The sequence below is a fragment of the Puma concolor genome, chromosome C1 (assembly GCF_028749965.1).
Source record: "Puma concolor isolate L17-30 chromosome C1, mPumCon1.1.hap2, whole genome shotgun sequence".
In the NCBI taxonomy this organism is placed as follows: Eukaryota; Metazoa; Chordata; class Mammalia; order Carnivora; family Felidae; genus Puma; species Puma concolor.
Window position 1 is genome coordinate 156,029,468 of NC_141674.1, and position 24,838 is coordinate 156,054,305.

Here is a 24,838-nt window from a genome sequence, read left to right on the forward strand (position 1 = left end):
AGCAGTGACTAGGGGCGCCTGGGTGGCGCAGTCGGTTAAGCGTCCGACTTCAGCCATGTCACGATCTCGCGGTCCGGGAGTTCGAGCCCCGCATCAGGCTCTGGGCTGATGACTCAGAGCCTGGAGCCTGTTTCCGATTCTGTGTCTCCCTCTCTCTCTGCCCCTCCCCCGTTCATGCTCTGTCTCTCTCTGTCCCAAAAAAAATAAATAAAAACGTTGAAAAAAAATTAAAAAAAAAAAAAATAAAAGCAGCAGTGACTAAAAAATACTCTATTTATTGAAAATGCAAATGACATAGAAGACTATGATATTTTTAAAGACAAGTGAGAAAGAGATAGACAACAAATCAGAAATAATGCTAAAAATTGAGTTTATTAAGATTAGGTTAAACTTAACCTAAAAGACTGAGAACTACTGGGCGAGAGGGTGTTAGGCACGGTAAGGTAAGCAGTTGCCTTCACAGGGTGTGCTTGGTGAGTCCCTGTTGACCAGAAATATTGTCACCCTTCTCTGCCAGATGTTACAGTGTCTGAAGTCATCTCAAAAGACCGAGTCTTTGGGCTAAGGTTAATTATTGCTGTAAGAGCTTACCTATGTAAATGGATTTCAGGTATAGATTATTTCTTAAGATCACATTAGCATCAAAAGCAGAAAGAAGGAGTTCAACGAAGGGAAGGGAAACTCACATTCTTTGTATTTTTCTAAAAAGATTCTTCTAGGCAAGTCACATATTCTGTGCTACTACTCACTAAACATCGTGAATTGTACAGGGAGCTTACCCTGATTTTGCAAAACTTACCATGTCTCTTGAGTTCCAAGAGCAATACAAACCATAAATTTGTAAAGTCTTTATTAAAATAGACTTTTTATTTTTCATACATTATTAACAAGAAAACTTTTTCAAACCTTTGAAACAGCAAAGAATGTTAACAAAGAACAATAGCGTTTTAAATATATTTCCTGAAATAAACAACTAATGTTCCTAAGAAAAGGTATAGGATACTTAATGACCTAGTATTTAATAAAATGTTCTTTATAGAAATGGGTTATAATCTTTACCACAGAGACACCAAATCTATTCCTAATCAAGACAGGCAATCAAATAAACCAGCTCTAAGTCACCTGCTCCATTAGAAACCATCCATGTGACACAGCATTTCTCTTTATATACAATAGCAGCCTCTGCTGGAGAAAGAAAAGGATGCTTCTGTTATAGAGCTTTAGCTCAAACCTATTTTGACCCAGAAGAACTGATTCCTTCCATTTCCTGCTGCATCAACAAACTAAATATTAACAGTTTTCAAGGTCTCAAAGACATGCGGGCCTTATCAAGTATATCCTTTCTGATTTTTGGATAAGTTGGATGTCCTTCAAGAACCTGCAAAAACAAAAAACAAAAGCACAAGAACTTGTAATTGATTACTGAGAACTAGAGCTATAAAACTTACTGGAAATATGCATTCCAGTTGAGATTTCATTGTATTAATATTACAAATATAACAACACTTCTTAAAGGTGACATTTGAAATGTGACATAACTCCTAGTAATAGTACTTAGAAGACAACAATAGAATACATGTGAGAAATACAACAAATATAATTACTTCCTTAATGGATCAGTTGCAAAAAACAAGTATGTATCAATGATTTTAAATATTTAGAAAGTTTAGCTAATCGGGGCGCCTGGGTGGCTCAGTCGGTTAAGCGTCCGACTCTTGATTTCGACTCAGGTCATGATCTCGTGGTTCCCAAGATTGAGCTCTGCATCAGGCTCTGCACTGAAAGTGCAGAGCCTGCTTAGGATTCTCTCTCTTCTCTCTCTGCTGCTCCCCCGGCTCAAGCACATGCTCTCTCTTGAAATGAATAAATAAAAACTTAAGATATTTTAGCTATTCATATGATATTAATAAACCCTCACAAAGTTAATTTTGACCAGTAGCACATATCAGATATACTTGGAGTTATTTTGAAACATACAAATTCTTAGGCCTACTGAGTCTAGTAGTGGGGAGATACTCATTTTTTAAAAAAGAATTCCACAAATGGTTCTAATGCATAACCTTACATTAATGCACAACCTTAACCTTAATGTGAAACACTGCCTTACAGAGAGGCTCAGCAATCAATAGCAATCACTGAAGCCAAGATTTGCTATAATGATGCTGATACAGCTATTTAGGATAGGAGACATTACATAATTCCTTTCGAAGGAGCTGCTTTTCTTGGAGCTCCTAACAATATAATGCCTTATCTGGAACAATGGTGCAGTGCCTTATATATCAATGGGACAATGTACATATAAGGAAACTGCAAATTCTAAACCTACAACTTAAATATTTGTCACTTGCTAAAGGATCATTTAGTTAGGGATAGATTACAGAAATGTAATCGAATGACTTCTAAGTAACAGAAATACCTCTTATCTCTAATTTATAAATCTGGATTCTGCACTAACCAGACTTAGACACATTCACAAGAACTTCTATTCAGAAGAATGGCTTGGAGAATCAATAGTTTTAGTTCACATGCTTCTCCCCTTGTCTCTGTCTTTAACGTGACACAAACATTTTATTATTTGAGCCTCAATTAAAACTATGTTTGATTCAAGTAAATTTATTATTATCTAAACTTTGAAAAGCAGAAATCTCTCCCAGATGTATTTGATGAAGCCATTTAATCCAAATACAACATCGTCTACCTCTACCATTGCAGTAAGATGAATTCATGTACATCTTGAGATTAACTAAAAGTAGGAAATGGTGTATCTGAAACATTTTAAGAAATCTATATTGAAATATTACCTGGTGACATACGTCAATTGCATCCACATATCTTTTTGCTTTTAAGTAATTGAATGCCAATTTGTATCCTGTTAAGACAAAAAAACAACAACAACAACAACAACAACATAATCATGTAGCACTATTTATAGAGCACACTGCTAGCATTACCTTTTTTGCCCCCTCCTTTGTTTGCTTACTCATTTGAGAAGTCTTAACGAAGGCTGGTGACTATAGTGTAAAGAGAGAAGGGATGGGATAATGGAAGGTGGAGTGGCTCAAAGGGAGAACAGGCAGCGAAAAAAATGGAGTTAGAAAAAGGACTGCAGTGAATATCCTGTTGGGTCAGAAGACTGCCATCCTACAGGAGTGGCTTTTGTAACTTACTAAAAAAATCCCATTTATTTCAGATTATAGTAATAACTCATCACAGGGCAGTAAATGATAACACAGCTATTCATTTATACCACATAGGTTTATTTAGCACTTAACATGTCAGGCGCAGTCAGGAGGTTTACATTTTATTAGGGAAGGAATGTATATTATTTAAGTAATTATGTAAGTATGTCACCAATTTCCAAAGTGAGATAAATGCAAGAAAGAAAGGTACAAGCCAAGAGAGCTATCATAAGCAACCTGGGTGGGGAGGGGGTGGGTATCAGGCAATGCCTGGAATCTGAAGGATGAGGGGATAGGCCAAGGGAATCGGAAGCAAGATGGCAGAAGGAGCTGACCAGGCAGCAGCAGTCATGGGACCCACAGGAACCAAATGGATTTGGAGTACGACAGGGCAGAGCAGTTGGGAGGGTGGCCCAGAAGAGGACAGAGCAGTCACCAGATATGCCACATCAATGATTAGTAACAATTATCACAATTACTGATACCAAAATGTCATGTTTCAAATACTGACAATTTAAAACAAAGTTTTAAGACATTCTTAAATGATTGCTGCTTTTCTGTAAGAACGCTGTAAGAGTTAGCAAACAGGAGATAAGACAAGATATGATGTATATACCATGATGTAAAATAATATGTAATTAATACATTCAATATTTCACTTTACCTCTTGCAAATATAAATCACGGAAATTTAAATGCTGCTCTTGGGGTCTAATAAAAGTACCAATTTTTTTTTTTATTTCAAACAAATATTTGAAAGGAATTACTGGCTAATGTAATCATAAGGTAGTAAAAAGTAAGAAACAGGACTTATCTGAAATTCATAGTGTTTGCTAAAAACACACATGAACACACATGCCTATAAAACCATCAAAGATGAAAACAGTAAGTTTAGGAGAGTTAAACTTGATATCATTACAAAGGAATTGTAAAATTGGCTAATAAAGTTGGTGACATTTAAAAAGGAAAACAATTTAAGATGTCATGCCATGTCAAACATACTTTACATGAAAACTACAGCCAAAAAAGTTGGACTTCAGTTTTGGGGTCTGGCTTCCTGACTGGCTTTGAGACCTCAGGTGAGCTGCCAACTTCAAGTTTCCTCATCAACCCCTCCTCCCCCCAACTCTTAGTATACTTTTAAGATCAAAGGAAATACTTACCGTGAAAGGATTTTAAAAGTTTTAGAGCACCATACAAATAGGACTAATAGTAAAATAGAAGAACAAAGTTTTAATGTTGGAAGAAACCTGATAGATCATCTTGTTCAAAATATTTTAGGGAGGAAATAAAGGGCCAGAAATGTCAAAGGATATGTACACTGAGGCTGCATTATACCTGTCAAGCTTACAAAAATTCAACTCTGTGTAGTGAGGGGAAGAAAGGTAGCATGGCAGGGGAGGGGGGGGAGGAGGAACATGAACAATGTACACAGTCTAGTGAGTGTCATATAACCAGAGAATGGATGTAAAGGGGGAAAGAGAATTGTGTTTTCTTTTTGGATCTCAGTTCCTGGTGCCTTTCATAGTGACAGTACTCAAGCCTCAATCCTTTGGAAAGAACATGACCGTGATTTTAAGGATTTCCTGACAACTGTAAAAGTGAAAGGCAATTGCAGGTGTTGGATACAATGACAATCTGAAGGAAGAAACTAAAGAATGAACTGGGAGCCTCAGAGAAAACTTACTAATGAGAAGTCAGGGAAATTGACAAAATCATCTATAAAATACATAGATGACACAATGAAAGAATGAATGAGGTGGAATATTTGCTGACGTCTTCCAAAGAACAGAATGTTTAAATAATTTAACTTGTAAATGTATTCCTTCTGTGGAATAAAATATATTTAAGGAATTTTTATTTTACAAGCTGACTTTATTGTGTAGGATACATGATCTTAAGAAGGAAAAATACTATCAACAAACGGTATGGTATTAGTTCCTGTGCCGTATACCAGTCTAGTAAAATAACAAACTCAAGAAAAATACAAGGTGGGGGAAGTCCTGAACTGACAGCAGTTAATGTAAAGACGACCTATCTAATTGCAAATTAAATCTGAGTCCATACCATGACATAGCTGCTCAAAAGACTGATGCCACCTTAAGGCTAAGTTAACAACTGCTAAAATGCTTAATAAAAAAATAGCTTGATTACGCATATAATTAGATTCTTAAATTATACTTAAGAACTTGTTAATTTCTGGTACAACATTTTGGGAGGGACATGGACAAACAAAAGAGCCTTTTCCAAAGTTATCTGGCCATGAAATCTAATCTCTTTATACTCAATTCTCTTCATTTTTTTTCTTTTTTTAAAGAAGTAACTATTAATACCTCACCAACTATTCCAAAGGACAGAGTAGGAAGCATTATTTTAGAGTTTACAGGAGACAGGAACAAGAAGGCTGAAAGATTTGGAAGCAAGTCTCAGGAAGAATGGACAAGTAATTGAGATAGTTTGAAGAGATGTCTTGGGAGAGACAGGACAGAGGTTGAATTAGAATGCCACCATCGGTAAGAGGGAAGAGACTCTGTGGGCTGCTCCAGAGAAGAGACCTGACCAGTTTCAATGCAGCATATTTCAGCTCAGTACAAAGAAAGGGAAGAGCACAGGTATGAGCTCCTCGCAATGTGGAGGGAGGCTAGTCACTAAATATATTCTAGATGCTGTCCATCTGGTAGGGATGTTGGAGACTGCATTCCTTGAGTCTACCACTGGAACAAATTGATGTTTCTGGATGCTCAGTAAAAATAAAAAAAATGTTCCAGGGTCATATTGTGGGAAACACGTCCCTCTGTGATATCCATCAGAATGTACATTAGTGTTTAAAGGCATAAGAAGTTCTGCAGTAAAGAGACCTGCAGGGGCGTCCGGGTGGCTCAGTTGGTAACGCATCTGACTCTTGAATTCAGCTCAGGTTATGATCCTACAGTCGTGGGATTGAGCCCCACACCCCTGAAATTTATTTTTCAGAAGGACTGATAAAGGCTCCATGTCCTGCATTCTCTCTCTCTGCTTCTCCCACATCCCTTGCCACTGAACTTGATCTTGATTTAATGAAATGTTTTCCTAACTGATGTGACATTGGAATACTTTTTCCCACAGCATTATCATTTTAGAAATAGCAGAGGGTTAAAGGGAGAGAAAGGGGCAGAGTTAGATTAGATGCAGGGGCGCCTGGGTGGCTCAGTTGGTTAAACATCTGACTTTGGCTCAGGTCACAATCTTGCGGTTCGTGGGTTTGAGCCCTGTGTCGAGTTCTGTGCTGACAGCTAGGAGCCTGGAGCCTGCTTCAGAGTCTGTGTCTCTCTCTCTTTCTGCCCCTCCCCTTTTCATGCTTTGTCTCTCCCTCTCTCAAAAATAAACATTAAAAAAAAATTGAAAAAAAAAAAAAAGATGTAACTGAGGACCCGTCTGAATCTCAGGACATTATACTTAGTAACTATTAAGCTAATAATCTATTATGAACATAAAATTTATTTTTCAGAAGGACTGATAAAGGAAGTTGGCTTTTTATTTAGGAAGCTGGCTGTTTATTTTGTTCTTAAAAAATATTAAATGCATTTAAATGGAGATTTACAAATAAAACCCAAGTTTCCAGAAAAACCTAGTATCTAATTTGTTAAACTCACCTACTGTTGGATTTGTCTGATTGCCATGTTTCCATGCCATCTCATAGTTTAAGGCAGCGTCTGTATATGCTTGCTCTTTTTCCATAATGTATCCCATGTATTCATAAGCTTTGCAGCAAGACTGAAAAAAAAAAAATGGAAGATGTTATCAACAGATATCACTTGATTTTATGGGGGTGCTTATGACTCTAGAGGTTGACCATATTAACTCATTTAATTGGCATATAAAACAATGTTTTTCAACCTTGGCTATGCAATTAAGTCATCTATGGGACTTAATGAAAGATTCTGATCAAGTCTCACTCCTATTCCCCCCAGAGTCAGGAGTTTTACATGCTAGGCAATGGACTGTGTATTTTACACATATACACAGTTTTTATTACAAATAGTTTTAAGTTAAAATTAACAGTGTAATGAACCCCATGAACCTCTATCTTCAACAATTAAATCAGGACTAATACTGTTTTAACCTCTACCTCCCACACTTGTCCTTCTGTATTATGAAAGAAAAAAAAAATCCTCAGATATTGTATCATCTCATTCATAAATATTTTACTTTAGTATGCCTCTTTAAATACAAGGACTTTCTTTAAACATAACCACAATTTATCATACCTAAACGTAACAACTCACTGATATTACCAAATATCCATTCATTATTCAAATTTCAAATGGTCTCAATATCATTTTGTTTTGTCTTGTTTTTAGTTTGTTAGGAAGATGATCCAAACAAGGCCCACACATTGTAACTGGTGGAAATGTCTCTCAACTTTCTTTTGATCTAGAGGTTTCCTCTCCATCTCTCTCTGTGTCTCTTTTTTTGCAATTAAACGTAGCAAAAAAGAATTTTTATGCTAGAGTTCCTCACAGCCCAGATTTAGTTGAATGCATCCTTGCAGTGCTTATGTAATATATTCCTATATCACCAATATTTCCTGGAAATTGTAATTAGATCTAGAGGTTTGAATTTGATTTCAATCTTTGAGGACAGAGGTAAAAGTACTTCTAGGTCAGTGCCCTGGTGAGCCACATTGGAGCCTGAGGCAAAAGGAAAAATGCACAACTCTGTATACATGTTTTTGTGATTTAATTGATAATTTCCCCCCCAGATGTTAACATTTTACAAATCAAATTGACAAGTTGAGATATTAAAACTCACAATATTTAAAATTTAAATATTTCTTTATACCCAAACTAAATTTATTATAATTTTATTTTCCTGACTTTAATGGGAGTAAATATATTAACATTTTCATTAAAATCATTACTCACTGAAAACTATATAGGGGCACCTGAGTGGTACAGTCGGTTAAGCGTCTGACTCTTGATTTTGGCTCAGGTCACGATCTCATGGTTCATGAGTTTGAGCCCTGTGTGGGGGCTCTGTGTGGAAGTGTGAAGCCTGCCTGGGATTCTCTCCCTCCCTCTCTCTGCTCCTCCCCTGCTCGTGCTTTCTTTCTCAAAATAAATAAGTAAACATTTTAAAAAGGAAAAATACGTAAAAACATGGATATGGAGGCATAAATTTTCCCCTTTTGTTTCAGGCTTCAATACCACTCAGCACAGCACTGTCAGATGCTATTTAACATTTTGGCATTTTGTTTGAAAAATACTGCATTAAATTATTCATTAAAAATTTTTTCCCCAATGTTTATGTATTTATTTTGAGAGTGAGACAGACAGAATGTGAACAGGGGAGGGGCAGACAGAAAGGGAGACACAGAATCTGAAGCAGGCTCCAGGCTCTGAGCTGTCAGCACAGAGCCCGATGTGGGGCCTGAACTCACAAACTGTGAGATCATGACCCGAGCCAAAGTCAGATGCTCAACCAGCTGAGCCACCCAGGTGCCCCTGCATTATTTATTGTAATAATATTTTATTATAATTTATAATAGGTACCTTGATTAAATGATAATTTATCTACAATGGACTGTTTCTATTCCCCCCAAATCCGTACATGGAAAGCCTACCCTCTAGTGTGATGCTACTAGGAGATGGGATCTTTCAGAGCTAATTAGGTCATGAGGGTGGAGCTCTCATGAGTGGGATTGGTGTCCTTATAAAAGAGACCCCAGACAGTCCTCTTATCCTCTCCTCCCACCATGTGAGGTCACAACAAAAAGTCAGTGGTCTGCAACCCAGAAAGGTGCCCTCACCAGAACCCAGCCATGCTGGCACCCTTACTCCAGACGTCCAGCCTCCAGAACTGTGACAAATCAACTTCTACCGTTTATATGCCACCCGGTCTATAGCACTTTGTTATAGTAGCACCAGCTGCCTAAGATCATTACTGAGATGTAAAGTGCCCTTGGAAATTTTGGACCCCAAGTGAGGGTTTCACTCGCCTCACCCCAGTTCAGCCCTGTCATAGATGGCGTGATCTTCCCTGAGGAGGCACATAACGTCAGATTCTCTTTTTATGATGTTATACCTGTTCATCAATTTATCAGGGCTGGAAAATGATGATAGTCTATCACTCTTCATTTATTATCTGGAAAACATCTATAATAAGAGATGTCTTTTATACTATATTGTTTCCCAGTAGTGTAGTTCATACAGAAAAGGTAGGCTAAGTGCTTAATGCCTTCCCTTTATTTCCCAGCTTCAGAAATAATAGTTCATCAGTATATGCCAATGGTGATTAATTAGGTTTTTCATTTTTTTTTTTCTTTTTTGGATCTTTGTAAACCCATGGATTTAAACTTTTTTGGTGTGTTTCAATCCACTGCAGTTACTATTCTTACTGAGAGTTAATGTGTTCCAACTCTGGCTACTGTGAGTGTCTTCAAGTTGGCTCCTGAGTCCTTGACATGACTCTAATCATCTTCGATAGCTTCCTTGCCATCTGGTATGACAAGATGGTCTAGTGTCATCCTGTACATTTCTGTCCCAGATCTGGATGATCTCCATCTTTTAATTATACAATTCAAGGTTTCTAAGCTCTAGTTCCTGAATCTCATGCTTCCAATATTGACATGCCTAATCAGCCAAATGGTGCCTCTAAAGTAGCCATTGTGTTCAGCCATGCAATATATTGCTGTCAGTGTTCCAGGAAACTGAAATTCTATCTGCACTGAAACCTTAATTTCCATGTAATCTCACTTAATCCTAGACGAGGTGTGTAAGGGTCAGCCATTTGGCTGTTTACATTTTTCTTTTTCTTTTTAATTGAAGTATAATTGACACACAATGTTACATTAGTTTTGGGTGTACAACATAGTGACTTACCAAGTCTATACCTTATTCCATGCTCACTACAAGCATAGTTCCCATGTGTCACCATACAACGTTATTACAATATCACTGACTATATTCCCTATGCTGTACCTCTTTTCTTTTTTTAAATGTTTATTTATTTATTTTGAGGGGGGAGGCGCAGAGAGAGACAGAAAGAGAGAATCCTAAGTAGACTGTGCCCTGTCAGCATAGAGCCCAACCGGGGGCTCAAACTCATGAACCGTGAGACCATGACCTGAGTCAAAATCAAGAGCTGGACACTTAACCAACTAAGTCTCCCAGGGACCCACCCACTCCATGCTGTACCTCTCATCCCCATGACTTTTTCACTCCATAACTGGAAGTCTGTATCTCCCATTCCTCTTAACCCACTTTGCCCATACCCCTATGACCCACCCTCTGGCAGCTATTAGTTTGTTCTTTGAGTCTGTTTCTGCCTTTTGTTTGTTTAGATTCCACATATAAGTGAAATCATATGGTAGTTATCTTTCTCTGACTTATTTCACTTAGCGTAATACCCTCTAGGTCTATCCATGTTGCACAAATGGCAAGGACTCATTCTCTTTTTATGGCTGAGTGATAGTCCACTGAATATATCTGCCACATCATCTTTATCCATTCTATCAATGTACACTTGGGTTGCTTCTTATCTGAGCTATTGTAAATGATGCTGCTTTTTAAACATGGGAGTGTATATAACTTTTTGAATTAGTGTTTTCATTTCATTTGGGTATATACTGAGCAGTGAAATTTTTGGATCATATAGTCTTTCTATTTCTAATTTTTTGGGGAACGTCCATACTGTTTTCCATAGTGGCTGTACAAATTTACATTCCCACCAATAGTGCACAAGAGTTTCCTTTTCTCTACATCCTTGCCAACACTTGTTATTTTTTGTCTTTTTGATCCTAGTCATTGTGACAGGTGTAAAGTGATATTTCACTGTGGGTTTGATTTGCATTTCCCAGATGGTTAGTGATATTGAGCAACTTTTCATGTCTATTGGCCATTTGTACATCTTCTTTGGAAAAATGTCTATTCAGGTCCTCTGCCCATTTTTAAATTGGATTTTTGTTTGTTTTTGGTATTGAATTCTACAAATTTTTCATATACTTTGGATATTTTTTCACTTTTTTTCAAAAATTTTTAATGTTTGTTTATTTTTGAGAGAGAGAGAGAGAGATAGAGAGAGAGCGTACATGCTAGTTGGGGAGGGGCAGAGAGAGAGGGAGATACAGAACCCGAAGAAGGCTCCAGACTCCAAGCTGTCAGCACAGACCCAATGCTAGGTTCCAACCAACGAACTGTGAGATCATGACCTGAGCCGAAGTCAGAGGCTTAACTGACTAAGCCACCCAGGCACCCATATATAGTTTGGATATTAACCTCTTATCAAATATATCATTGCAAATATCTTCTCCCACTTCTGCCCTTTTGCTTTGTTGATGGTTTCCTTCTCTGTGTATAAGCTTTTTATTTTGGTGTAGTCCCAGTAGTTTATTTTTGTCTTATTCCCTTTGCCTGAGGGGTCTGGAGGCAGATTTTTCAAAACCTATTAATTAGTATTACCTGTTTTTCAAGTCCAACTTAACTTCAAATTAGATGTACAGACTATAAATTGATAAATGGCTTGATACTTTGGGTTTTTAAAGTTATTAAAGTAACTTAATAGCATTAGATGATCTGTTTTATAACTTAATTTGCTCAAAGAGAATAAGACAGATTTACTATGATTACGATTTTGAGGTAATTGACATGAATCTGTAAAGATAAATATCCTTAAGTTTCTAAGTTGATTGCAATTATTTCTCAACAAATAGTAACAAATTCTTTAAAAATGTTATAAGACATTCTTTTTTGTGTGCCTAAAAACCAAAATGCGCTATTACTGAAATATGGTGGAATTGTATAGACTTAAAGATTTCCAGCTTTATACCTAAAGGTAAGAACTTTTTAATAAGCAAATTAAATGCTGGAAAGACTTTTCCCCAAAAAAATATATTATGCATAGTGGATTTTAATAATGTGAAAACAACATGCAGCTGCAGTAAATTTATCTAGAGTATTTCTTAATAGGAGGGACAGACGTCCGCAATTAACGTTCTTCTGCAATTTTCATTAGTTCTGGGATGAGCTGGATAATCACAAATGCTTGACATTCCATAAACACTTTCTGTAAGTGGGGCGTAAACCACAGCTGAACCCTGAAACTGCATAAATCTCTATTTTTCTTTATTTTCAAAAGCAAATGGCTTCTTTCTTCTCATGACTGTTTATTTCCTGATTGTGTTGAGAATAAACATTTAATTTTCAAAAAATACACAAGAATCCTTAGAAATGGACCAACATTCTATAATAACCTATTACGGGAAGCTTGTAAGTGAAAGGTTAACAATGATGTTTTATTCTTCAATCACCTACCCTATTATGACGCAGGCACCGTTTTAATAGCTCTTCTGCCATGTCGTATTTTGCTGATTGAATATAAATATCAGCAAGCAGCAACCAACTCTTCTCAAAGTCCTCAGCATCAATAGGATTCCAGTTCATTTTCGCAATCCGCTTCAGCTGGTTTCTGGCCCTTGGAGTCTGTTTCAAGATCATATAAGCTGTTGCCATTCCCAAAAGTGCTGGAATATGATCCCTCTGTAAGAAAGCAAAACTTCAGATACCCATATACACAAATATACATGTTGTATGTTTAAAAGGAAACAGGGAAAGTAGCAAGTGCTACACAATGTGAGAACTGGCCTGTGAATTCTGTAACTGGCTCTACAGATATAACTGACATAGTCATTATTTAATACATCGAGTAAACTCAAGCTATCATGGAGAAAACTGGTCAGGCACCATGCGGTCAAAATAATTCAATAAATACACAGATGCCAGAACCATATGATTCAGACCATTAAGGCGACTTGATCTTTTGGGGACTAATTAGTTTTTATGGTTTTATACAGAAACAGGAAAAAACAAAATTCTATTTCAGTATAATACTCATTAAACATTTGCGTTTCAGATTCTGCATTCAGATTCCTTAGTTCTTTCACTTGTAAAACAAGAATAAGAATGATTTACCTGCAAATGATATTCCTTCTCTATGTGAACTTCTACTGACTTATCTATATTGACTTTTTATCGATATAGACTTTTATTGCTTGTTTTCCCTTCCTTCTTGTTTTATTTGAAAGCCTCTTCATCCAATTAAGTTTGACCAATGAAATTTTATAAACAAGGCATGCGATTAATCACTTAGAAATTATATGAAATAAACTCATGCCTTAAAACACTCTTTTAGACTTAGAGTTTACTGCTTGATAGTGTCTATAAAACACAATGTTCTTTTAGAGAAGAGTTCAGAGTCAGAAAATGTCACTCTGTGAAACCTACAGACTAAAAAGAATTGGTATGAAATGGAAGCCATTAGTGATCTACCCAGAAAACCAACTTACCTAAGCAATATGTGTATATCCCTGATAAAGCTAGGGGGGCTTCATACATTTCAGCAGTGGGATCATGATGTTTTAATAAAGACAAGGCTTCAGGTTAAAATACAAATAAAAGATGACATATCATGACTATAATAAAAGTACACTGTAAGATAGCAAGTTTGGGTAACCAATAAGGAATACTGCCAAAAGGAGACTAGAGGGGCATGTTCAATGTCCAACCCTGATCATGGTTGGAAGTCAGAAATAACCCTGGAATATGGGGTGCCTGGGTGGCTCAGTCGGTTGAGCGTCCAACTTCGGCTTAGGTCATGATCTCGTGGTCTGTGAGTTCGAGCCCTGCGTTGGGCTCTGTGCTGACAGCTCAGAGCCTGGAGCCTGCTTTGGATTCTGTGCCTGCCTCTCTCTTTGCCCCTCCCCTGCTCATGCTCTGTCTGTCTCTCTGTCAAAAATAAATAAAACATTAAAAAACAAATTAAAAAATAAAAAAAGAAATAATCCTGGAATAGAGAAGGACAGTTCCTTAGAGCTTGATGAAAACAATTTTTTGGAAGATAAAATTTCTTTGGTTGTAATTCTATGCCTAGCAACAAACTTCCAATATGTAATTTGCTGTTGTAATTAAGGGATGGCAAAAAGGTTTGAGTGCCAAATTCAGCCAATTGGTGGTAGATTTTGGAGACATAAGGGGCATATTATCAATTATTGAGCCCCTCCCCCCTTCTGTAGAAAGGAAAGAAAATAGAGGTCTGCTTTGAATTTGTCAGCCTGGTCCTAGGACAGCCCAAGACAAGAAAGGTTCTATAAAAATGTCCAGATCTAGGGGTGCGTCGGTGGCTCAGTCGTTAAACATCCAATTTCAGCTCAGGTCATGATCTCAGTTTGTGAGTTTGAGCCCTGCATCGGGCTCTGTGCTGACACCTCAGAGCCTGTAGCCTGCTTTGCATTCTGTGTCTCCCTCTATCTCTGCCCCTCCCCTGCTCATGCTCTATCTCTCTTTCAAAATAAAAAAAATTAAAAAAAAGTCCAGATCTAGTCACATGCTAAAAATATCCCACACTATACATTTAAAAATAAGCTCTCCGAATCACACACCTTGAGTTTGATTGGAATTAATCAACTTCTCACCGCTTGATCACTCCTGAATGAACTCAAGAATGGTTTCTAAAAGTGCAAACCTGAGTTACAACCCCTGCATTAGACCCATATGTCTTTTCTGGTGCAGACATCCTAAGGTGTTCAGCTGGCTTGTCAATGTCTCACTCTGAGCTGCAGCAACTTTAGATCACAGAAGACAATACAGCCATGTTGTAACCAATACACCCTTATGCTTCAAGACGACAGGATGAAAGCAGGTGGAAACAGTTTGCTTGGGTTTAATGTGTCTTCTACCTTTTCCTCAGGTGACTTCCTGTTACCTACCTCTTTTTCAATCAATCTGAATGCTACAGAGTGTCATAAATATACCCCATGCTTGTCTGCCTCCTTGCCTTTGTTCATACTTTCCCCTTCCCCTAGAATGTATGTATCGTCTGTCTCTGCCTGTGAAAATGCAATTTATCATGGTTCTTCTTAAATCACATCTCTCCACAAAAGGGCCTCCCCACTTTCCTTATACTGTTTCCTACACCACTTTTACCTGTAACTGTAGGACAAAATGTCATAGATTTTGGTTTGTACACAGGCAGTATGCTTTGCCTTATCATCCCTAGATTATGATAAACTCGATAAAAGAGACTATGCAGTTTTGTGATTCCCATTTTGCCTAGCACCCACTGGCTGCTTAGTGAATATTCATTTTATTAATACATGCAGCTTATGAGTTAAAAGAAAAAAATCCCAGATAAAACTCACTGCTGAAACTTCAGTTCATGCATCAGTCTTAGGCTGGAATGGTCAGTGAACAGATTTGAGGGTAGTATATTAGTAATCACACATATATGAATGGTAAAAACAATGCAGTCTCACCAACACAAAAAACTGGCACAGTACTGCTAAGAAACAGCCGTGATGTCACTCACTGATTTTGGTGTTCTCTCAAACCTCATGACTTAAACTCTCTCCCCTACTTCTGCTCTCCATTCATCAGCCGCTGCCGTCCATCTGCTGCCACACGGCCCACCCCTGAGAGGGTCACGTCATGGTCAGCAGAAGGGTGCTGCTCTAGAATGTCACTGCTGCTGATACTACCTTGCTGTCAGGTTCCAAGGGTGGCTTACAGGGGTGATAAAGTGCCATCTAGGATGCTTGTGCACAAATGGCAACAGGAGCTATAGGTTCCCCAAAGCTCTCCTCGGTCATGGGAGGCAAGAGGAAGGGGCCACTGCAGGGGGGTTTTGGTGGCTTACTGCTACCACTGTGATCTCCGAACCGCAAGAAAACACAGCAAAGTTCTGTATGTCCTCTGAGAGACATAAATTATGAATTTTTGGTGGCCTACAACACTGTTGAATGGAAGAACATGAAATCCAATGAGTATGCTTAGAACTAGCGATCACCCACTGCTGATGAATGGGGTCCCTAGAATTCCTTCCTTAGTATCAAGCAATTGAAGAAATACAGCACTGTGTGAGAGAAGGCAAAACCAAGCACCCAGAGTGAGAAGGTGGATATGAGTGAGGTGAAAAGAGAAGAAAATCTCTGACCTAATTATTATTTGCTCTAATTATTATTATTGTTGTTACTATTATTGTTTTTGCAGGGGGAAACAACACCATTATTCTCACGACTGAATTATAAGCGGTCAGTACTGACCTCATTTAGCCTTAGATTTGGAAACATTTCAAGTTTGCATAAGTGAAAAGGTGAGCTATCAAGGCAGACAGGTATTTATTTTCACTTAGCAAGTTAAGTGAAACAACACAGAAACTTTCCAGAAGATAAAGCCATTCCTTTGAGTTAATTTATGCCCTTTTGAAGAAGAATTTCCTTTTCTTAGAATTTACCATTCTAATAGAAATAAATATAAATACATATATAAAGAAATACAAATAAATACAAATATAAATAAATAAATATAAACAACATATCAAAATAGTAACAAAACTGTTTCTTCTGGAAACAGAGGTATATATATATTACGTAGAATTATGCCGAACTACAGAGGCAATTTGTACTTGTAATTAAGTCAATCTTCAGAAAGTAAACAACTATTTCTATACCACCAAGGAAAGATAATATAAAGCTGAAAAAGAAAATCTAACCTCAGATGTTGCTATTTCGGTGAAAGTATTCAATGCTTGTTCAACATTAGACTTCTGTTTGGTAGCGACTAGGCAATAGTTTTCCATTATGCGAAGCTGTACATGACCCTGAATGGTCTGAGGTTTTAGTTCTTTAAGGAGTTTTTCTGCTGTTCTCACTGCTAATTGCACAGACTCTTGCTTCTCAGTTGAATTCCTATATACAATTAAAAATAAATCTGTCTGTTACTCATGAAGTAAAATTCACTGATTTTGGAATGAGCCCTAGGGTACACTGGCTTCTTTGCTGTCACTTATTTAATGTAACCCTTTTGTGGAATGTCACTCATTCTCTTCTAATACAAGGTGAACCACAGTTACAATGCATTAGATTTAAACAATTAATACAGCTTTAATGAAACACCATTAAACATTTATCCACTTTAGACTGAAGACAAAAATTGGACAATATCTGTATGTGGTGAGTGTGTTCATTTCCACTAATATAAAACGAGAATTCAGGAGAAGTAGAATCATACAATTATCAAGTGGTACATATACTCAGAAAATGAAAGGAAAGAAAGGAGGGAGTAAAAAGTAACTAACTTTGCTGAAGCACCTACTATGTGTCAAGTACTGCAATATTTTTACCTGTCTATCAGTCTCTCAGAAAAGAAACTATGTATCTGTCAAAGGCTGTAAATGTCAAGTGTAAAAACAATGTGGATATGTGACATCAATTTTCTTATTTTTAAAAAAATATATAAATCAATTAATAAAAGGAAATTAAATTCTCAAAGCCCATTCACTAAACCATTGCTTTTTTTTACCTCAGGCTTCAGGCTTTACCTTCTCTAAAACATTTCACATTGTTGAATACCTTCTTCAAAGTTTCCCTCCTTTGCCTTCTGTAACATTATGGTTTTGGGTCTCTTGCTACCATGCTGACTGTCCTTTTCTGACTTCCCTTCCTCCTCCAATCCCCTTAAACGTTAGCCCGAAGTTTAGTTTTCAAACTTATGTTACTGCATTCTATTTGCAAAGAGGCCATTCATTGAGCTCCAACTGTCTACTCTGATCACACATCCCCCACACCTGTATCTCCAGCTGGGACCTCTCTTCTGAGTTCTAGTTTTATATTTTCAACTATTTGCTAAATAGTTCCATGAGGACAGCCTATAGCTGCATAACAGTATGTCACCTAAACCTTTATAAACAAACAGAAACATGCCTCTCCTTTGCTCTAAAACTTTTAATGGTCTCTATAACCCAAGCCTTCAAATCTGTCATTAAAACCTCTCAGCAGTCTGTTCTCATTTTCTCTCACACCCCTGTGCATCTTCCCCTGACTGCTTTGCACTGCTAGGATTTCTATAAATTCTTGTAACACTTACTATCCATTTCACCCATTTCTGTTCTGTCAAAGATCCAATGGTTTCAGATATTGTCTTGCCTCCTAAGTAAATTACATGCTCCTGAAGGCAGAAACTACCTTATGTACCTTACGCATTTACATCCTTATATATCCCCTACAATGCCTTGCCCATTTCTGAGAACAAGCAACTAACACAGGTTGACAGCAATAGCACTATTTATCAGCAGTGCACCACGGTGGCTATTAGCAGGAACTTTGAGGTCACGTAGAACTCAGTCCACATCTTGCCCCCACCATTTACTATCACATTAGATAGGTTAACTCTGAGCTTAGTTCACAACACTGTTGCAGGGAGTAAATAAGACAATGCACATAAAGTATATAGTATAGCACAGGGTATGGCAGAGAACTACCATATGCTAAGGAGTTACTGTGTGGACAGCTTTTGCTAAAGTAATCAAATTCTATAATTTATGCTGTTTCAACAAGTAATTAGGGAAACGTCTTTGTAGCATGCTTATTCTGATTTAGGAAGCCTCTTAAAAGCATTTCATGCTTATTTCAGAGAATGGCTATTCTAGCTATGATTTTTTTTCACCTGCCTTTTCATTAGTGCTCTCCTAGAGTTTAGCCCTCTTTTAGAAGGTATCCTTGCTTGTTATCCCTAGTAAGTGTTTCCAGAAAAGGGATAATTTGTCAAATGATAACTCACCCTAGGTTTCCATCCAGATTTTCAAATACTTCACCTCCAACAGTTTCATTATCTGGATTCAGACAGATTTCTATCATATTATAAAGGGCATTTTGGCCCCAGTCACTGTCTTTCCGAGCTTTATTAAAGTGTCGAAGGGCATCATTTGGTTCTCCAGTATACCTTGTTAGATATTAAAAAAAAAAATCACTTATTTCAATTGTCGACTACAAACTTTAAGTCATTTATAATATCTTTGGTAAAGATTTGGTTAAAATTATTAACATGTTTTTTTTAAAGTTTTTAATTTGAGAGAGGAGAGAGCACAAATGGGGGAGAGGGGCAGAAGAAGGGAAGGAGGGAGGGAGAGATGCAGGGAGGGAGGGGGAGGGAGAGAGAGAGAGAGAGAGAGAATGAATCCTAAGCAGGCTCCGTGCTCAGCCCAGAGTCCGACTTGGGGCTGGATCCCATGACCCTGGGATCATGACCTGGGCCGAAATCAAGAATTGGATGCTCGACCCACTGAGCCACCCAAGCGCTCCATAAAATGTAGATCTATCTTAAGACAAAGGAAAGTTTATTCTACTTTATTCACAATAAGAAAGAAAAAAACTATTATGTAGGATTTATTCACCAACAGATTTACCAAAGATATAGTCCTTTACAGTACTGAAATCCCGGCTCCAATTTTGCTCTGGAGTTACGTTTTTCAGCCATTAAGAAAAATCTTGGAACATCCTCAAGTTTTCCACATCTTCTCAGGAAATCAATTAAACGAGATAATGTCATGTAATTATCTAGAAACAAAGAATATTTCAAATATAGACAACATTTTATATCTCTTGTTTTTGTGGTTATAATCCTGCTTCATTAAAGTACAGTTTACTTTAAGTGATGTAGAATTTAAATACAAGCAAAAGGAATGCTTTAGGTATTATAAACCCTTAAAAAGACTGTATGAGTAATTGGATAAAGGTTTGGTTGGTCTGGGCAGTGGGAGAAGGTTCTATACAAGCCAATGTATAAAAATGTACATTTGTTATAACTTAATTTTCAACTGTTCCTGGGACCAAAATCTAGAAACAGTCTCTGCATTGATCATCTAAACTGTAACTGTAGAATTCAGGAGGGTTGATGTGATTACACAGGGTTAAGACTATCTCTGACCTCCTTTCTCCTCCACCCTTAGCTAGGAACAGGGTGAGAACAGTACTTTTTGATGATAATGTTTGGGGTGGGCAATCAGAAATTTTACTCCAGACTTTTCTTAATATGTATATGTGACTAATGTACTAGACACTAGCTTACCATAATACAACTGTAACAAATCAGTCCTAGTATTTTAATCCTAATTTGCCTTCTCCTAAGAAAAAAGAATTAATTTAGTTCTTTGGTATCAGGTATAATTTACTGGCAGGTTCCTAGAAAGCCTTCTCCCAATTCTATCTAGTTCTTTTATATCATTAAAATACTGTTTTGAGAAAAATTTAATAAATATTTTTCAGATTGTAAAAATAACGCATGGACATTTTAGAAAATTTGGAAAAGTATAAAGAAGAAAAAGAAATCACTCATATTCCCACCAGCTAGAGATGACCACATTTTGGTACTTTTCTTTTCATATATTTGTGAGTGAAAATCATTCTATCAGTATTTATGTATCTACTTTTATTATATCAATATTTAATATATATAAAATTAATATGCAATATTAATATACAATATTAATATATACAAAATTGAAGTCACACTTGGGGTTTTAATTTTGGTTCAGCATTATACAATAAACATTTCCCAACTCATTAGTCTTCAAAAACATGATTTAAATGGCTGCATAATAGTCTATTATATCAATGGCTTATATTTTATTTCTCTATAGTTGTGCTTTTTAGATGTTTGGTCTCTCAAGTTTCAGTGAGCACAGGACTCATAGTAGGGGATTTGCGAAAATCATTGTATAAGCTATGCTGATCTTTTCTGTTAAGTGAATTAGAACTAAAACACACAAACAAAAACTTTTTAAGAAATTTTTCCTTGATTTTATGTTCTAAGGAGAGAAAATATATGATCCAGCAAGTCCACTTCTGGGTATATATTCAAAAGAATGGAAAGCAGGGAATCAAGTAAATATGTGTGCACCTGTGCTTACAGCAGCATTATTCACAATAGCCAAAAGTGAAAACAACCTAATGTTCATCATCAGATGAATGGACAAATAAAGTGTGGTATATACACACAATGGAGTATTACTCAGCCTTAAAAAGGAAGGAAATCCTGACATATGCTACAGCATGAACATTGAAAGCATTATACTAAATGAAATAAGCCAGGCACAAAAGGGCAAATATCATATGATTCCACTTATATAAGGTATCTACCTACAGTAGTCAAATTCATAGAGAGGTAGAATGGGAGTTGCCAAGAGATGGGGGAGGGGAGCAGGGGGCGTTAGCGTTTAGTGGGTACAGAATTTTAGTTTAGAATGATGGAAAAGTTCTGAAGATGAAAAATGGCGATGGGTACAAAATAATTTGAATGTACTATATGTCAGCGAACTGTACACTCAAAAATGGCTAAAATGGCAAATTTTATGTTATGTACTTTTTGTTATGTTACCACAATAAAAAAATCCTTAAAAAAAAAAAAAACAACTTCTGTAGGCTTGGTTTCTACTCTATTACATGATGTTAACGTAATCCAGGTTGACAACATCATCATTTGCCTTCCTTTACCTAGTATCTTGAGATTTTGTTCTTCCTGTTTTTTGGTATCACTAAAATACAGAGCATGGTTTCAGAGAAAGAGGATTCAACTAGTGGTCTTGTCTTTTAGCTACAGAAATTCAAACAAATTACTCAAATTCTCTGAGTCAAGGATTACCTATTTTCTTAAAATAGGAATATAATATTGACCCTCAACATGTCATAGAGACCAAATACATGAAAGAGCTTTAAAAATACAATGGTCATTAGTGGGGAGCCTGGGTGGCTCAGTCAGTTAAGCGTCTGGCTCTTGGTTTTGGCTCAGGCCATGATCTCACGGTTTCGTGGGTCCAATCTCCGCATCGGGCTCTATGCTGACAGGACGGACTCTGCTTGGGACTCTCTGTCTCCCTCTCTCTCTGCCCCTCCCCAGCTTGCACTGTTTCTTTCTCAAAAATAAATAAACTTAAAAAATTAAAAAAAAATTACAATGGTCATTAGTAATACTTACAACTCCAAAAGTGTGGATAGAAACTAGGGATAACTACCCACAATAAAGTCACAGGACCTAGAAGCTGTCTTGGATTAGGCAGGATGTGAAGGTGAAAATTTCTGGCCAAAGTTTTTTTGTATGATGTTGCTAATATGTGCGATGCATGATATTGCTAATATTATCTAAAGTCAACATTGGGAGGACAGTTTCTTAAATAATTATCACTTTCCAATACTACTGAAATGTATTATTAGTTCAAATTATAATTACCACTGATACTGACTTGTCTTTTGGTTAACCATGAAATCTGACAAACAGGCAAATTTCTGTACTTAGGGAATCCACTGAAAACTGAAATGTATTATATATTCTGAAAAAACTTAGCTCATACCTATTGAGGGACAGGGAGAAGATACCAAATGATTATAGTGTGATGCGATGCAGCATGAATAAAAGTGCTTTGGAATTACAATGCACAGAATTCCTAACTGCCCGAGGTAGGCGGGAGGTTTCACATGGAATCAGACCTTTGGGCAGCCTGAAGGCTACGAGGAGGATCTTGCTAGACATACCAAGACATTCCAAGAGGCATATGGCATGTGCAAAGACAGAGCAGAGCAGCATGGGGAGTGCTGCTAAGTCCAAGGTTACCTGATATTAAAGTGGAGGAAGAGGGGTAAGAAATACAAATGGACCAGTAATTTAGGGCTGCCTTATTACCAAAATAATGCTATGATTTTAGACTTTCCCCTGGAGAGCCATCCTAAATTGTACGCCAAGCAGCAGTTTTTGATTTACAGAAGTGCTATGAAGGTGTCAAATGGCAGGAGCCTAGAGACTGGAGGATGAGTGCGGGGGCTGCACTGGTCTCGGTGAGAGGGGATAAAGGCGCTAATTCGAGCAGTAGGCTTAGCAGACGGCAGCCTGGATGTGACAGCTGGCTCTTTAGCAGACAGAACTGATGAACCCTGTTAAGAAGTTAGTGTGAGGGAAGGGACAACCCAAGATGATGTGGAGATTTTAAGAGTTAAGAGGTGTAATCTGTCAAGAGAACAGTAATTACCTCTATAGGAAGGACTGCCTACTAGTTAGGTTAACTCAAATTAGACAGTGCGTTTCTGAAGTCAGCTAAAATACAGCATTAATTTAAGGTATAACATGTGTTACTTAGGATGACCTATAATTCATGCAGAGAGTAAGTATAGATACTCAGGTTTTAGAATGATTCTGATAGAACATATCTGTGAATAGAGTCCTATTAGGAATAAAGAATCCAAGATTAAAAACCTAAAATATGACAGAGACCACAAAAATTTTAACATTTTGTATTTTTAAATGACTGGGTATTTTAGTCATGCACTGATCCATTCAACCAATAAATATTTATTTTGCACCATCTATGTGCTTGGTGATTCGTCTGATGCTGGGGACTAAGATGAATATGATGTGATCTCTGCAAACTTGAGGAGACTGTAGTCCCATGGAGAAGACAAATGTATGCATAAATATTTTCAGAAAGATACTAGAAGAGACGAGACAAAGAGATATGGGTGAAGTCATCCAGGATTTGGGTGACCAATTCATCCCACTTTGTTGAGACTTTCTTTTAGCATTGGAAGTACTGCATTCCAGGAGATCCTCTCATCTCTGGCAAATCGAGGTGGATGGTCCCCCTACTCAGCATCACGTAAGGCATCTTAAAACATAGGTGGTGGCAGTAAGGTACAGGCTTTTGTTTTTGGTAAAGGGTGAGTATATTTTGGATCATGTGTTGGGAAAGAGAAAAAGAATAAGGAAGGCAATGTGCACTATAGGCAAAAGGAAAAAGAAACATGCAAAGATTTGGACATATGGATGTATGTGATTTGGTATTTCCAATGTACAAAGTCTGTACACTGAATTTACAAATAATTTATTTCATATTTGTTTATAAACAGACAGTCCAAAGCTGCCAGTCTACTAAGCCAATTTGACTATTATCTCTTTCAACAAAATGCTGATGCCAAGTTACCTGGCTGAGACCAAATTCACATGACAGATGAGGGCTTCTTCAAATCTTCTATGTGAGGGCACTAGCATCATCAATGGCTTAAAAATATTCCAAGGGCAGAGGTTTGTTTTTTTAAAGAAGCCAGGTTTGATTATTCACTCAGAGAGAAGTGCTACAATATGAGAACAGCTTGGGACAGAATGAAAATAGTATGTGTGTCCCTTAAACTGGCAGTTCATAGAAGGAGAAAAGGACAAGCAGAGTCTAGAACCCCGGACAGAAATGGCATGACAAAAATAACTTAGGCTTGAAGAAAGTAAGAGTAAGCTTTGGGCAACTGAGGTGGGAAGATGTACTCAGAGTGAGTAGAAGAGGTAAGATGTTAATATAATTAACTGCACTCTTTTATTTTTTTAATGTTTATTTATTATTTTTGAGAGAGAGAGAGAGAGAGAGTGGGATGGGAGGAAGAGAGAGACGAAGACAGAAAATCTGTAGGGGGCTCTGTACTGTTGCCAGAGAGCCTGATGCGGGGTTTGAACTCCCGAACTGTGAGAGAGATCATGACCTGAGCTTAACCGACTGAGCCACCCAGGCACCTGGATTAACTGCACTCTTTTAAATAACACCTGGGTAGAAGCTGGGACAGACTGGGGAAAGAAAGAAACAACAACAGAGCATGAGGCAATCCAAAGGTGGGAGCACATTTAAAAAGATAATAAAAATAGTAGAAATAAAATAAAATGTTGTTATCACTATAAAGACAGAAAGGACTTATTTTCTTTCAACCTTTACTCTAACAAGGGGTATTTTGTTTGTAAGTAGAAAGTGTTGTTCTCAAATTCAAACTTTTTAAAAGTAGAAGCATTAGTAACTACAATAGTAGAGTCTATAAGGTTTTTGAGTTGC

General features: G+C 37.2%; 1 protein-coding gene across 2 annotated transcripts in view; it reads right to left on the reverse strand.

Annotated features, from left to right (window-relative positions):
- Positions 1-255: 255 nt before the first annotated feature.
- TTC21B (tetratricopeptide repeat domain 21B) overlaps positions 256-24,838 on the reverse strand; it is an 83,803-nt gene continuing 59,220 nt past the window's right edge. Inside the window, exons 23-29 of one of the 2 annotated variants that reach the window (XM_025935137.2) lie at positions 19,391-19,541; positions 18,766-18,927; positions 16,700-16,895; positions 12,469-12,693; positions 6,811-6,931; positions 2,802-2,869; positions 256-1,378 (exon numbers count right to left, since the gene is read on the reverse strand). In XM_025935137.2, the coding sequence (XP_025790922.1) occupies positions 1,301-1,378; positions 2,802-2,869; positions 6,811-6,931; positions 12,469-12,693; positions 16,700-16,895; positions 18,766-18,927; positions 19,391-19,541 (1,001 nt within the window). In that variant the 3' untranslated portion in view covers positions 256-1,300. Of the gene's footprint in view, positions 1,379-1,681; positions 1,854-2,801; positions 2,870-6,810; positions 6,932-12,468; positions 12,694-16,699; positions 16,896-18,765; positions 18,928-19,390; positions 19,542-24,838 lie in introns of those variants that run through there. The other variant, XM_086718804.1, reaches the window with a different exon arrangement.